General features: G+C 49.3%; 1 protein-coding gene across 1 annotated transcript; it reads left to right on the top strand.

The window, feature by feature from the left end:
• On the top strand, positions 1–14,810 carry LOC102028874 (cytochrome P450 2U1; the record flags this gene model as incomplete). Its single annotated transcript, XM_005406282.2, is given in 5 exon segments — positions 1–205; positions 5,299–5,934; positions 8,789–8,950; positions 10,602–10,769; positions 11,821–14,810. Coding segments are annotated over 5 exon segments (1,350 nt in total), but the record flags the coding sequence as incomplete, so codon positions are not given.
• Between the last annotated feature and the right edge of the window lie 1,292 nt (positions 14,811–16,102).

Raw genomic sequence — 16,102 nt, 5'->3', positions numbered from 1 at the left:
CCCGCCAGGAGCCGCGCGGGCCTGCAGGTGCGGCTAGCCGGGCTGGCGCGCGAGTACGGCAGCGTCTTCAGCCTCTTCGTGGGCCCCCAGCGCGTCGTGGTGCTCAGCGACTTCCGCAGCGTGCGCGAGGCGCTGGTGCAGCAGGCCGAGGTCTTCAGCGACCGCCCGCGGGTGCCGCTCATCTCCATCGTCACCCAGGAGAAGGGTGAGCCGGGCTCGGGGTGGCAGCCCTCCCGCCACACCGCCACGCACCTGTGCGCTTGCGTGCACCAGCACCACACCTGCGTTTTCACCTCGCAGGTGGGCCTCCTCTTCCCCTTAGGAACCGGCCCCACAGCGGGACCCGACCGAGATCCGAGCAGGAAAGGCGTGGGGAAACAGGGCGAGAAGCAGGATGAGGCGAGTACAGGAGGTGGAATCGGGCTCTGTCCTGGGGTGACCCTCCCTCCTGAGGAGGCCTCATCTTCCGTCTCTGACCCGGTTCCTAGACTCTGCCGGGGTAGAAAGAGGAGGGATATGCTTTCCATTGTGCGATACTGAGTTCCAGATCTGAGATGTTTTCCTTTCCCAGAGGGCTGAAGGCCTGAGAGCAGAGCGTGGGGCCCTGATAGACACCCTGCGCCTCTGCAGCTGCGAGCCTCCCGAGGCTCTGCCTCCTCTGCACCCTTCAGCAGCTCCCTGCTGGGCACTGGCCTCAGGCCCCATCCACCACTGCGTCCGCTCTGCCTACTAGTCGCCCCGGGCATTGCTGTCACTGCCTGGCCAAGTGGGTCAGGTCGCCCTACCGGGGCCTCTCTCGCCGCATGCCCTGCTGTCTGACTTGTAGACACCACGTGGCTTTGTAACTCTGGACCCGGATGTGGCTCTTTAACTGTGCCACACTGGGCAAGACCCAGCAGCTGCTTCCTAGAGCCTGGAGCTTGACATGTGCTGCTTAAGTAGATGACCTGCTGTTTCGTGTCCTGAGCTGGAAGGTCTGGACTTCTTGGAATCCCAGCCAAAGGTTTGCATCCAAGCTCTAAAGGAGTGGTGGTGCCGGTCATAGCCCTTTCCTGCCTTGTTGCAGAACAAGTATCGCAGTCCACACCTAACCCTCTCCTCACCTTCCTTCCGCTGTTTCTGCTTGGAATTCTATGATCTCGGGGCTTTAGGGAGAAGTCCTGCCTGCCCTCGTTTCTATTGATTGATTGACTGAGACAGGGTCTCACTGTGGAGGTCAAGCTGGCCTCGAACTCGGGTATGTAGCCCAGGCTGGCCTCTAACTCACTTTGATCCTTCTGTCTCAGCCTCCCAAGTGCTGGTATTACAGGCTGTTTCCCCTTAAATGGTGGTGAAACACACACGAGACGTAAAGTGCACAGTTCACCTCACACGTTCGCGGGCACACATGCACACACACACACACCCTCCTGTACAGTTCTTAAGGGTTGTGCACTCCTCAGAGAGGATATACTCACCTCTCAGGTCAGTCTGTGGGCAGGGCACCGGACTCAGGAATTCATAACTGGCTGCGTGTGGTTTGGACGAGGATTTATACTCCTGGTGTATCTGGACCCTCCAGCCAGGCCTCGTCCATCCAGTGTCCACACTGGTAGCACCATGGGATGCTTGACTGACGCCTTTGGCCTTCTCTCAGATTTTCCCGGTGTCTGAGGAAGTGTGAGGGGGAGGAGGTGTCTCAGGGTGGCTTGGCTCCATCAGAAGCAGGTTTGCAGTGGTGACCAAGGCAGAGGGAGAAGGGTATAGAGACTTGGCACTTGGCCTCCTGGTGCAGCCTCTCAGCCGGACACCTGTGCTGCTGCTGTTCCTGCCTGTGCCCAAGGGGAGAAAAGCCAGGAAAAGGAGAGAGAGTTATTTACAAGTGGGCAGAAAAGATCTGAGATGTCCCTGGAGGCCTTGAGTGCCCTTGGTGCCCACCCTGGGGGTGGCTCCTTCTCAGTGGAGGATGCTTGGAGGAACAGTTTGTCTATTTAAAAAAAACAACAACAACCAAAAAAAAAACCACCTTATTTTTTAAAGGTGCACTTCCTGTCTTAGTTGTTCCTCCCTTGGTTTTAGTCCAGAACCTTGAAGCTATATTTTTTTCCTGTACTGAGGATTGAATCCTGGACCTTCGCACTGAACTATATCCCCAACTCTTTTATTAAGGAAAAAAGAAGGTTTTTTGTTAATGTGGTTTTTGAGACAGGATCTCACTATATACTTGAGGCTGGCCCTGAATTTGCAGTGATCCTCCTGCCTCAGCCTCTTGAGAGCTGGGTTTACAAGGGTTTGCTACCGTATCTGGCTTAAACATTAAAAAAATTCTTTTTTTGTTTTTTTTTTTCACTACCGGGAATCAAACTGTTTTCTTAATGAGTGCTCCATTATCTTTAAATTCATTTGGTGCCATGTAAACCATTTACAAACACAAGTACACATGCAGACACAACATACAGTAACATATGAACACAGACCCACAAAGACTTCTCACTTACCAGTTTTTAGAAAGCTATACTGTTGACCTGATTTCCTTACTCCTCATTTTTAATCCTAAAATTCTGTGTCTTAAGGCGTAATTCTTCCTTGAAGCGAGGTAAGCAGTTTACCTGTGAAACCCACAGACCCCTTCTAGGCTTTCCCATTTTAACTTGGAGCTTCCTGAAGTTCCCTACCTGCCTTTGCTTATGGATTTTAGTCAGTTTTAAGCAGATGTTGAGCAGGGTTTTAATGCATTTCCTAGATAATGCAACGCAGACCCAGTGGTGAGACACACATTTTCTCCTGGCTGTGCCCAAGGCCTTCAGTGTGTGAAGAGCAACCTGCCAGGGACCTCAGGTGCTGCCAGGATAGGAAGGAAGAGGCTTCAATCCGGTTTTCTACTTGATAGGCAGAGGAGATGATGGAGGAGTGGTAGGAGAAAGCAAGGGAGAAAAGCCATTGCTAGCACGTGCTAGTTGAGAAATGTGTGAAGCAATTGAGAGGACGTCCACACCACAGCCTGTTCAGAATAACCCGGGATTATGGACAAAGTCTCATCGGGGCGCACGGAAGGCCCTTGCTGGTACCTGGCATTGCCCAGGTGAAAGCGGTGGGCTCCCCGGTAGCAAAGCAAACCAGGTACAGCTCAAACTATGTACAGAACCAGGCAAAAATGAGTGAATTCACTAGTTTAAAACAAAAAAAGATGAGTTCAAAAGAGCCAAAATAAAGTAGCTGTGGATATCATCCTCACCAAAGTTACTCCAAAGAAATGCCCCCTTTTTCTGGAGATTGTACCCAGGAGCTTGTGCTGAGCTATATCCCCTCATCCTCTCATATTTTGAGGGGGATGGGTACAGGGTCTTGCTAAGTTGCCCAGGCTGGGCTCAAACATGGGATCCTACTGTCTCAGCCTTCCAGAGTGCTGGGATTACAGATGCGTATTTCCACGCCTGGCTCCAAAGAATTTTGAAGACAGTTGCACTAAGTCAGAGTGCACTTTAGTTATGTAGTCCATGCTGTAGCACAACACAGACATCTTTGTCCGAGACACAGGTAACCGGAATTTCTCAGGAGCTCCCGGGTGGCACTCTGCTCCCGAGCAAATCACATAAGAGATGCCCAGACTCAGCCAGTGTCTCCAGTCTCCTGGTGCCTCTTCCAGACAACTGGCCACAGGCAAACCCCATATCTAGAAGACTGATACATGCAAGTAGCCTTTTCTTTAAAACTTCTGTTTATCAAATACTACTAAAAAAGTGAGAAAAAAATCACACGATGGGAAAACTGCACAATAGGTAAGTGTAAATCCCAGAACAGGAAATCTGATCAATGGCAAAATTTTATCAATGATACAAATGTTGAAAGTATCAACTGAGGACTGCTTTTGGAATAATGAGAATGTTCCAGAACTGCTGATAAGTACATAGCATGGTGTTCTCTCATTTCAGAGAATAATTTGGCCAGGTTTGGTCATGTTGAAAATGCATGCATGTTATGACACATCCACTGGCTCTTTCCAGTGTCTTCACATTGAGGAATCCAACAGTAGAGTACATTTCCAGATGTGCAGAATCTTTAGAAATTTTTCTCTCATACAACCTTTTCTGGAAACTACTAGAGGATGTGCTTCAGCAGAAATGAGAGTGAAACAAGAAGGAGGAAGACAGAAATCCGGAAATGGGTCCCACCACAGAAGTCTAATGAAATTCCTAAATGATAGGTCACACTGCAGATTTGGGTAGATACTTAGACAGTTTGATAACACGTCTGGGGGTGATTTTGCTGGGTTTGATGGTGGAGATGAACACGTGAAAATCAAGTAAGATAGAGTTGTGGCTGGCTATCATGAATTCAGATGTATTTTGGTTTTTGTGGTGCTGGGGACTGAACTTAGGACCTTCGCACTGAGTTACATTCCTAGGCTTTAAGGTTTTTTTTTTTGTTTGTTTGTTTGTTTTTTTCAGTCCAGCTCTTCCAAAGTTGCTAAGTTGCTCAGGTAGTGCTCAAACTTGGATCCTCCTGCCTCAGCCTCCCAGAGCTCTGGGAATACAGGTGTGCCCCACCATGCCTGGTTGAGTTCAGATGCTTTTAAATTGCAGATGTTACCAACAACCAACAATATGTTACTTGCCAGTTACAAGATTCCAGACTGGGAGTGGTGTGTCTGACCTAGTTGGGATGTTTGTTTATCCATCTAAGTTACCGATCACCTCTGCATACATAGCACTGTGCCGACAGTGGGGATTCTGAAGTCATGGGTCCCATCCTGCCAATCTGTTACTGTCCTCATCCTTGTGCTCATAATGTTCTGAATGTGGGTGTATCTGGCCGGAAATGTTTTCTAAGCCTAGTGTCCCCCTGTGAAGTAGAAGGCTGTTCTAGTGTGTGCTTAGGTTGCATACTGAACCCCACTACTTCCTATTTTACCAGCAGATGCATCAGCCGTAATAGCTGTCCAGTAATCCTCCCAATTTAACTGGACCTGATGGCATGCTTAGTAATTGGAATTATGTCAGTGGACTTGTTAGTATCTTGTCTGCTGACATGGGCTGGGCTGGTGGTCACTGCATCAGCTTGGTGTGAGGGACTTGAAAGGTACATGGTGTGCTTCCTGTTCAGTATCACAGTGTGCTCTCACCTGTATTTTTAACTTTATTTTGTTTTTGCTTTTGAGACAAGGTATCGCTGTGTAGTCCAGGCTCTTGTTGAACTAATTATGTAATTCAGGCTAGTCTTGAATTCCCAGTTGTCCTCCTGACTCAGCCGCCCAGATCTGAGATTACAGGCAAGTGCTACCATGCCTGGCTCACCTTCTTTCTTGGTGTCCTTCTGCAGGGGTTGTGTTCGCACCCTACGGCCCTGTCTGGCGACAGCAGAGAAAGTTCTCACATGCCACTCTGCGTCACTTTGGCTTGGGCAAGCTGAGCTTGGAGCCCAAGATCATCGAGGAGTTCAAGTGCGTGAAGCAGGAGATGCAAAGGCACGGGGACTCTCCCTTCAGCCTGGTCCCTGTCGTCAGCAATGCCGTCTCCAACATCATCTGTTCCCTGTGCTTTGGCCAGCGCTTCGATTACACCAACAGGGAGTTTAAGAAGCTACTGGATTTGATGTCACGAGGCTTGGAAATCTGTCTCAACAGCCAGCTCCTGCTGGTCAACATGTGCCCCTGGTTCTACTACCTCCCCTTTGGGCCGTTTAAGGAATTAAGGCGGATCCAAAACGACATCACCGTTTTCCTTAAACAGATCATCCGTGACCATCAGGACTCTCTGGACGCCCAGAGCCCGCAGGACTTCATCGACATGTACCTTCTGCACGTGGAGGAGGAACGCCAGCGCAACAGCAGCAGCAGCTTCAGTGAGGACTACCTGTTCTACATCATCGGGGACCTCTTTGTCGCTGGGACGGACACCACAACTAACTCCTTGCTCTGGTGCCTGCTGTACATGTGCCTATACCCTGACGTCCAAGGTAACTAGCAGATGAGTTCCCCGGTCAAGGCACAGCCAGGTTATTTAGAGGAGGATTAGCAACTTCAGTGATCTCGTAGTGCCAAGCACTAAGCATGTCTTCAGCTGCAAAAGCAAATATATATTTGCATCTCGTGGGAAGCTGGGAAGGTGCTTCCAGTGAAACCTGTTTTTCCTAGAGAGGTAGACTCATGTCCTGACTTGATCACCTTGCTTTGATTTCTGCACATCTGATTCTGTGGGAAAGACTGGTAGAGAAGTAGGACACCTGCCAGGTGTGGTGGCGCACACCTGTAATCCCAGCACTCAGGAGGCTGAGGCAGCAGGATCACCATCTGTTCAAGGCCAACCTGGGCTACATAGTGAGACCCTGTCTCAAAAACAAAAAACAAACAGAAACAAAGCAAAAAAGAAGTAGGATACCTTAGAGCCGAACCCTGATGCTTTACCATCTTGTTTGGAAAACGGAAAAGAGAAGCACAGCTTGTTCTAACACGGCAGGATCAATAGGCACAGGTGGCAGCAAGGCAGCTAGAAGGAAGGCTGTGGGGCGTAATCACTCCCATTGCTGCCACAGACTTAGCGGATTCACACAGCACAGACCTGTCATCTGACAGCTGCTGTGTCAGAGGTCTGACCCGTGTCTCACGGGGCTGGCAGGACTGTGCTGCTTCTCCGGAGCCCCAGGAGACCCATTTCCTTACCATCCGCAGGGCCTTGGCCTGCAGCCCCTTCCAACCCTCTCAGGCTCTGAGCTCACCAGGGTATGGCCAGTGTTCCTGAGCGCGGTGACAAACTCCGAGAAGCGTGGCGTTAGGTGACTTTGTCCCTGTGCCAGCCTCAGAGGGTAAAGTAGGGTGGCTGCGGTGTCTCCAGACTACCAAATCTCATGAAGCCGTTGTCATGGGTGGGCCGTTTCTGGCTGGAACGTCCCTGTGTGACACATGACTGTACTTAGGTTGGGCACAGTTGGTCTCTTGTCGTGCCGTGGTTGGGACGTGTTTGGGAGGCTCTATCCTCAGTGCGGTGGAGATGGCCATGTAGACACCATCATGGGGGCTCCCTCAGGGACAGTGGAGTTCTCCTGGCACCCCACTTAATCCCCACAGCAGTGCTGCTATGGCCTTAGCTCTAAAGTGTCCCTTAAAGGCTCGGGTGTTGACAGCGTGGTCCCCAGCTGAGGTACGGTAGTGGAACCTTTGGAGGCGGGCCTGGTAGAAGGAAGATAGGTCACTGAGTGTGTGTCCCTTACCGGGAATAGTGGGACCCTGGCCCTTTCTCCCACTGAAGCCCAAGCCAGGCCTGGTCCTGCTTAGCTTCTGAGGTCAGACAAGGTGAAACACTTTCAGAGTGGTGTGGCTGTGGGTGGGCTCCTCTCAGTGTCTCAGGTGAGTAGCTTTGCTCTGCTGTCCCCCTGCCTTGTTCTTCCTGCCATGGACCGAGAGTGATGGCCAGGAGACTGTGGACTGCAGCTGGGAACAGAACAAACCTTTCCTCCTCTGGAGTCCATCTCCTCGGGTGTTCTGACGCGGCGGTTACTGTGTGAGGAGCGAGCTTGGCTCCCAGCCCCACTGGCTCCCTGTCACACCTCACCTCTCACATGCTCCTGCCACAGTGCTGCCGCCGTGTTGTACGCATCCCAGGGGCTCTCACCAGAAGCTGCGCACATGGGGCTGTGTAAGCTTGACTTTCACCTCTGCATTGTGAGCTAAAGAAACCCCTTTTCCCTGTTCCACACCATGCAAAGGTGTCAAACTTACAAGGTGAGAAGGTGTGCACGTCCCGGAGACACCATCACTGTCCATGGAGGGCGCTGTCCCGTCTGTTAATGATTGCCAAGTAGCGATTACCTGCAACATTTAACAGTTCAAGACACCACTGTTTGTTACTTAATATGGTTTGTGAGGGCCAGGAATCCAGGAGTGGCTTGACCTGGATGATTCTGATTTGGGGTTTCTTGTGAGATTAGAGTCACGATGTCAACTGGACTGTAGTCATCTGCAGGCTTGACTGAGACTGAAGGACCCACTTTCAAGGTAGCTCCCATGTGCTATTGGTCACTGCCCACTCTTCCTTCCACCTGACCTTCGCATGGGCTGCTTGACTTAGTGGCTGCCTTCCCCTAAAGAGAGTGATTCAGGGCGTGAATGACAAAGAGGGGAGCCACTAAACTGAAGAGTGACATGGCATTACTGCGTCCTTCATCTAGGTACAAAGGGAGAGGGGAATGCAGAGGACATAAACCCTGTACTGGTCAGCATGCCACTACTGTAACAGAATGCCTGGGGTGACCCACTTATCCAGAGGGATGCTCCACTGTGGCTCGGTTTTGCCTGTGCAAGGCAGCACATTGTCTCTGGCCATGTGGTAGGGCAAAGCTCCACCTGTACCCAGGGTGCAAAAGAGAGAGAAAGAAAAGGGTGCACTGCCACAGACCTAACCTCCCACTAGGCCCCCCCTTGTTTCTGCCACTTTGAATAAGACACTTGGAACAAGCCTTTAGCACACACACCCGGGCCCCAGGGACTTCCCAGACCCGGGGTCACGGGCCCGTCTTGGAACGCTGCCTGTTGTCCCCATCCACCTCGAGCATCAGCCCTTTGCTCACATGTGAGTGGTTCAGAGTGCTCTGCCTCCAGCACTCCCTCTTCTGCCCCTCTGTCCTGTCTGCTGCCCTCCATCCACACCCAAGGACAGGCCTGAGAGCCTGCCACCCCTCTTGGTACATCTGGCCCACACTATGTCCTGGCACTGCCAGCCTGTCAGCATGTAAGGGGAAAATGGTAGTGGATGTGGGGCACACACGCAGTTCTCCCCAAGGAGAATCTTACCGTTTCTTCTTTCCTGTCACACAGAAAAGGTCCATGCAGAAATCAAGAGGGTCATTGGCCCCACCCGAGCCCCTTCCCTCACTGACAAGGCCCAGATGCCTTACACAGAGGCCACCATCATGGAGGTGCAGAGGCTGACAGTGGTGGTGCCCCTGGCCATTCCGCACATGACCTCGGAGAAGACAGGTGAGCCGGGGCTTGGTCCTGGGGTGCCCTCGAGGGCAGTACACGTGTGAGTGGTGGCCACTGTCACAGATACTACAATGTCCTGGAGGCTGTTTTTGCTTGTAGTTGTCCACTGTTGGGCGAATTGCTGCGCCAGGACCACTGAATTTTATTAATAACTCAGTGCAGTAATGCACATTCTGCCAAAACAAATGATGCCATAATTTTCTATTTTTTTAATTTCATCTTATTTTACTTTTGGTTTTGTGATTCAAGATGGCCTTAAACTCTCAGTGTAGCCCAAGCTGGTGTTGAACTCACAGTATTCCTGCTCATGCAGCCTAAGTGCCGAAATTACAGGCCTGCACCACATCTGATGCTAGTGCCAAAAATATAAATCAGGTGCATTACAGAAACAATTCCAGAGTTAGCAAAGGTGCTTTAGTCCACCTCATGGCAGTCAGAAGAGCTAGTCTTACTGTGGAATGAAGGAGTTTTGCTAGAAATTACCCTGCCTCAATTTTTAAATTCTGTCTCCAAGCCTGGCACTGTGGTGCACACCTGTAATCCCAGCACTCAAGAGGCTGAGGCAGGAGGATTGCTGCAAGTTTGAGACCAGCCTGGGCTATATAGTGAGTTCAAGGCCAGACCCTGCCTCAAAAAAACAAAAACAAAAAACTAGTACAACCAAAGCATAAATATTACACAATTAGGAGTATGGGTCAGATGTGCCAAGTGGGATGGCAGGCTCTGGAGCCTGTGCCACGGGTGTGGACGGAGGGCAGCAGACAGGACAGAGGGGCAGAAGAGGGAGCGCTGGAGGCAGGAGCACCCTGAACCACTCGCATGTGAGCAAGGGGCTGATGCTTGAGGCGGATGGAGACAACAGGCAGCGTTCCAAGACGGACCCGTGACCCCGGGTCTGGGGAGTCCCTGGGGCCTGGCTGTGTGTGCTAAAGGCTTGTTCCAAGTGTCCCATTCAAAGTGGCAGAAACGAGGAGGCGCCTAGTGGGAGGTTAGGTCTTTTGGGGAGCACCCTTTCCTTTCTCTGATTCTCGGGTCATCATTTCAGTGAAACCAGTACTGAGCAGGTCCTGTCCAGACTGTCTTCAAATCCCTCTCAGGAAGGCGTCATCCCCTCCAGAGATGGCCATCGTGTGATGGGCTCGAAAGGACAAGGGTCACTGAAGGCTTGGGGTGCAGATCCGATGCACCGTGGTGTGCACAGTATTTTTCAGGCATTGCTGAAAGTGTATTTCACCTGTCAGCTGATGAACGGCCAGGGCTGACTTCCATCTGTCATTTTTCTTAGTTTACCTTCCTCAGCATCTCCCTGCACAGACAACTCTAAACTGTTATTCTCCACGCAAGTGTCAGGATGGGTCATTCTTAGGGGATTATTTGAAATGCCTATTATTTCAGCTTTAGTGTTTCCCCTTATTTTCATGGTTTGCTTGACTCCCTCAGCCAACATGCATCAGAGCACCTGTGGCAGGCTGGGCCCTCGGATGGCGCTGGGGGGGACCAGGTGGGCACATGCTCAGATCGTATCCCTGCCCCGAGGACCATGAGTTAAGACACTAAGTAGGAAACTAGATTTTTTTTTCCCCAAGGCAGTGATAGTTAGGGAGAACAGCAGCAAAATGAATGATGCTGTGTTTGTCTGCCTCAGTGCTCCAAGGCTACACCATTCCGAAGGGCACGGTGATTCTGCCCAACCTGTGGGCTGTGCACAGAGACCCGGCCATCTGGGAGAACCCAGACGAGTTCCACCCGAGTCGATTTCTGGATGACCAAGGACAACTTTTAAAAACAGAAGCCTTTATTCCTTTTGGGATAGGTCAGTAAAACCTTTCTGGTTTCATTAACATAGTTTTTAAAACAGAAGCGCAACTATGGGCAGGTGTCACTCAGTGGTAGAGCGCTTGTCTGGCCTGGGCAAGGGCCTGGGTTTGATCCTTAGCTTGCACCAAAAGGAAAAAGCAAAAGCAGAACTGAAAGAATCACTTCTTATTCCAGTGTTGTAAAAAAATGTTTCTTTACTGGCTGGCTAATGGAAGCAATAAGTCATTTAGATAATACGTTTCTATTCTGTTCATCTCAGGGTTTAGAAACAGAATCAGGGCTGGAGGTAGAATTCAGTGGTAGAGTGCTTGCCTACTACGTTTAAGGCCTGGCATTCAACTGCCAGCACAGAAAGAAGATAGAGACAGACAGAGATAGCCCAAGATGGAGGCAGGAAGAAATATGACTGGATGTCATCCTTTCTGAGCTACCTGGCCTTTGGCTGGGTCCCAGGACGGGACCTGGTTGGGGAGGGGCTCAAGTAACAGCTGTCCCTCTTTAGGGTCCTAGTGTGGGACCCATGGGATACTTTCATGGAAAAGGAAGGCTCCAGAGACTCTACTCTGACTTCCCCTCCTCAGTCCACCAGGTAACAGCCAAGGAAAAAGATAAGCAGGCAAGGACCAGATAGGGTCAGTGTCCCCTGCACCTGTCTGTAGGTCCTGCCAGATGAGGACAGGTTTTCAGGAGCAGCAGTGAAAATGTAAACTTGGCGTGGAAAAGTTCTGTCCATCACAGTCTGCGGGAGCCTGTGGTTTATGTGGCAATTTTATTCTAAAACTATTTATTTAAAACACTCAATTTAGGTGAGTTAGGTAAGTGTTATAAATTTTTACCTCTGCCAGGTGTGGTGGCGCATGCCTATAATCCCAGCACTTGGGAGGCTGAGACAGGAGGAGGACAGTGCATTTCCAGCCTGGGCTACATTAGTGAGATCTAGGCCAGCCTGAACTGCATCTGAGACCCTATTTAAAAAAAAAAAAGGAATTTGAACTTTCTGAATTAGTAATGGGGTGAGAGTCCTGATCTCTTTCCCCACGCTCCAGGGAAGCGGGTGTGCATGGGCGAGCAGCTGGCCAAGATGGAGCTGTTCCTGATGTTCGTGAGCCTGCTGCAGAGCTTTGCGTTCGCGCTGCCCAAGGATGCTGAGGAGCCTCTGCTCACAGGGAGATTTGGCCTCACTTCGGCCCCTCATCCATTCAATGTTGTCGTTTCAAAGAGATAAAGAAGAGCACCCCAAGAAGAGGAGGAGGTGACACCTCAATATGTGTCCTATAAATGATTCTTCCTGCTCCTGCTGACAGCACAGCTGATGCAGGCTGGGATCAGACCAGAGAGCCACTGGGACCCAGGGAGGGAAGAGGTGTCCCAGCAGGACACCTGAGTATCTTCGCCCCAGCAAGGCTGTGCTTTCTGAGTCCCCAGGTGCCTGTGCTCCCGGCAGTGGCTTCCACCATGAGCCATCTTCTCCTGCAGCCTCTGTCCTCACACAGTACAACGACACTCAGAACTCCCTGCTGTCCTGGCCTCAGATGTGTCCTGATGTCCCCAAGAAGTTCTTCCATGCTGGAGATGACCCAGTCTCCTGCTGGCTTCTTAAGACCTCTGACACTGTGAAAGTGGATTTCAGCCTTGAACGCTCTGTCAGAGGGCGTGAGGGCCAAGGGTACAGTGGGGTAGATCTTTGTTTTTAAAGCATAGGTTCTGTGTCACTTCTTCGGGCTTGTTCTGGTATAGGTATCTTTTGTTTATGATTTTAATTATGAGTTTTTGTAGAGACAGAATGAAATGGACCCTTGTACGCTGAGTACGCTGAGTGAAAAAGAAGTCGGGATTTCCAAACTCCTGTGATGAGGTTCTTCCTTCTCCTTCATCACACCTGCAGTGAGCCTGGAGGAAGGATGTGGAATGGGTCCCAGCTCTGCCAGCACGGGACCCTTGAGCCTTCCTCTGGGGATCGGCCCGCTGCCAGCCCTGTGTATGACTCCGAATGGTCACAGACAGGTGGCATCTTGCCCTCTGGAGAGAACCTCGCTCTTCCTAAATGTGAGGCCCCTCATAGAGGACAGTTCTTGGCTGAAGCCCTCTCCGGACTGTTGGGAAAAGGGTGCTGCCACGGCCAGGCTGCTCGTGGGAAGCTGTCACTGTGCCCTGAGGAGTGCCCCCCCGCCACTGCTCCGGGGGTGCTAGCTCTCTCCTGAGACTCAGGGAGGCAATCTTGGGCAGCCGCGCTGTGAACCTTTCCTCCCCTGCACTGTGCTTAAAGCCTCAACCTGCATGTTTGTGGTTGTTTTTTTTTTTTGTGGTGCTGGGGATTGAAGCCAGGGCCTTATTCGTGCAAGGCAGGAGCTCTTCCACTAAGCCTCATCCCCAGCCATACCTTGCGTGTTTGTGACTGTCACCCTAAGATCCAGCTGCAGCAGAGCATGGAGGCTCAGGGAAGCTAAGGCACAGGTGACAAATGCCACCTCTGGGTCAGACTCTGGGCTGGACAGGAGTCTCTGCGCCCTTCTCGGGGCTGCCACCACTTGGTCCCCAGCTAGCCCTGATGGCCCCTCCTCCTGATGGGCTCCTCATGGGAAGTAGTGCTGCCTGTCACAGCACCTGCTTTCTGCAGCTACCTGCTTGATTGGAGTGACTTTCGGTGTGACTACTTAAAAGCAAGTTCCACCCCATTTCTTTTTTCTGTTTTTGGAAGACAGCCTCTTGCTATGTAGTCCAGACTGACCTTGAACTCAATGATGATCCACCTGCCTCAGCCTCCTAAGTGCCGGGATGATGGGTGTGTGCCTCCACCCTATTTGAGTATGACCTATGGGTGGTATTTTTGTTGCTTAAGGTGACTTTTGAAAATCAGTACATATTATTTGTTAATGTCAGTTTAAGCCAAATTTTTAAAAGTTGCTAGACTTCTCTTCATTTTCAAAACCATTTTAAACTTACAGTGATGCCTTAGCTATGAAGGGTTGGCCTCACAAGGTGAGCTCCCACTGGCCAGGCTGGGGCCACATTCAGGGCTTGCTCTTTTCTGAGGTGGAGGCAGCCACTGTGCTCCTTCTGCTAGAGAAGAGGGAAGAAAAGACCCAGAGAGGCTGTGACTTTGAGAATGAAATGAAAAGCAAAAGTGGGAAGCTCAACTTAGCATCTGGGTTGGAAAGCTCACCTGCAGCTGCCCCTCTTCCTAGCTGTTTCCAGATGGGGCAGACCCAGATCTCCCAACCCCTCCATCACCTCCCCCCGCCCGGCAGCTGGGTCATTCTGGGGTTCGGGTGGAGCTTTCCTTTGATGAGCACATTCCTGGGCAGACTCCTTCCTGCTCAAGGAGTGGAAATAACATATGTTTAACAGAAACCCAGGAGAGGAAGAAAAGATGGAAGATCAGAGTCAGGTATCACTGTTGGATTCTACCATCTCTGCATCACCTACCACGCCGCTTTTCCCTCTTACGAATATAATTAAGCACTTAGTATATAGATACATGAGATACAGGCTAATCTTTAGGTCTTCATGTGCCTTGCAGATTTTTTTTTTTAAAGAAGAAATGCAAATCAACTAAATGCTGAGGAAGTGAGCAAAATGGAGAGGCGACCAGACTGTGGACAGGAGATCTGAGTGTGGGTGATGCCAGGCCTCCAGCACGACAGTCTGCTCCTGACAGGAAATGCCTGTGCTTACAAACTGCACTAGTACCTCAGCACTAACAGGTTTCCTGCTCTAATTTATACATGGATTTTCAGTATTTCTAACCAAAGAGTTTGTAGCTTACTTGAAAAAATGAGCTTTGAGAACTTGAAGATTGTCAGAATCTGACGCTTATTAAACTTTTAAATGCAATGCCTCAAACTGTAGCACTTTAAAAAGATCTTTGTTACTCTTGATGCTTTTCCTGCAGATACTGACATTTTACAATTTTTTGTACTTCATGGTTTATCAGAAATATTAAATAATTGTACTGTTTTATAAATCTGCCTAACACCTTAGTTCTCACCTTTATCAGAGTTTTTGATGCCTTTAGTAAACTTTTCACTTTCATGGAGACAGTGTCATATCTGGATTTTTGATCTAACCGGTAAACAAAATTCCACCTTATACCAAATATCAAATAAGAACACAGAGGAAGAAACAAAGAAATCGTCTCCTGAAGACAGATGGCCACACTGTGGCCCAGGCATGGTTGTGAGACATGGGGATTGCTCTGTATAAAATATGCCACGTGGCCGCTGTCACAAGCACAGAGAGACCTGGCTGTTCCCATTCCCCACAGCCCAGCATTGTTTAGAGAAGCACGAATCTCATGCCCCGGGTGACACAGCATTGAGGATCTGTCCCTGAGGCCTTGCAGGGACCCCACTGCTAACATCATGTTCAGCAGGGAAGATAGAAAGCTTCTTGGGGTTTGACATAGGACATGGGTCCCCACCCTCGCCATCTCTGTTCACAGATTCTGCAAGGCCCGCCCATAGCACTCCAACAAGAACTAAAAACACCCAACCTGGAAGCAAGCAAAATTATTTGTTTGCGGGTGACATGACCATGAGCATAAAAAACCCTAAAGGGCCAACAAAAAACACTTACAATAAGCAAATTCAGTAATGTTCCAGGATACAAAGTCAACATATGAAAAATAGTGGTGTTTTTACATACTGAGTATAATTATCCAAAAAGAAAATTAAAACAACCCCATTTAAAACAATTCCATTTATATTAACAACAAAAAAGAATAAAATAGAAGCCAGCCAAAGAGGTGAAAGACTTTAATACTGAAAGTAATAAAACACCAATGAAGGAAATTAGACATAAGATATCTCATGTTCATGGATTGTAAGAATAGTAAAATACTTTCCATATGAATGTGTTCATAATGTATCACAAACATGAATTAATAAAGAATTAATAATAAGATGATCATAGTCTCCAAAGTGATCAGTGCAATCTTAACAAAATCCTAATGGCATTCTACACAGATGTAGAAAAAAAAATCTAAAACGCACATGGATCTTCAGAAGATCCCAAATAGTAAAAGCAGTCTTGAACAAGAATGACAAATCTGGAAGCTTGCCCTCCCAAGCAATGAGGAACTTGTTATTAAAAAATTAGTGGTTTTATTTTTAAAAGTGAAATGAGAGATCACAATTTCTGTCACTCTAAATGTCTGGCTCTGAAGAATGCCTGAGAATTATAGCTAAAACATATTTTAATTCTGAGTTAACCTTTAATTCATTTTTAAGTGAACTAGCAATTGGGAACTTTATAAGGGACACTTTGAAAATCAGGATAGGTAACTTTGCTTTTTTGTGGCTAAAATTTAAGTACTTAGGAAGAAATAGA

The sequence above is a fragment of the Chinchilla lanigera genome, unplaced genomic scaffold, assembly GCF_000276665.1.
Source record: "Chinchilla lanigera isolate Chin_1 unplaced genomic scaffold, ChiLan1.0 scaffold00095, whole genome shotgun sequence".
Classification (NCBI taxonomy): domain Eukaryota; kingdom Metazoa; phylum Chordata; class Mammalia; order Rodentia; family Chinchillidae; genus Chinchilla; species Chinchilla lanigera.
The sequence above is the reverse complement of the archived record's forward strand: the minus strand, read 5'-3'. Positions and strand labels throughout refer to the sequence as shown.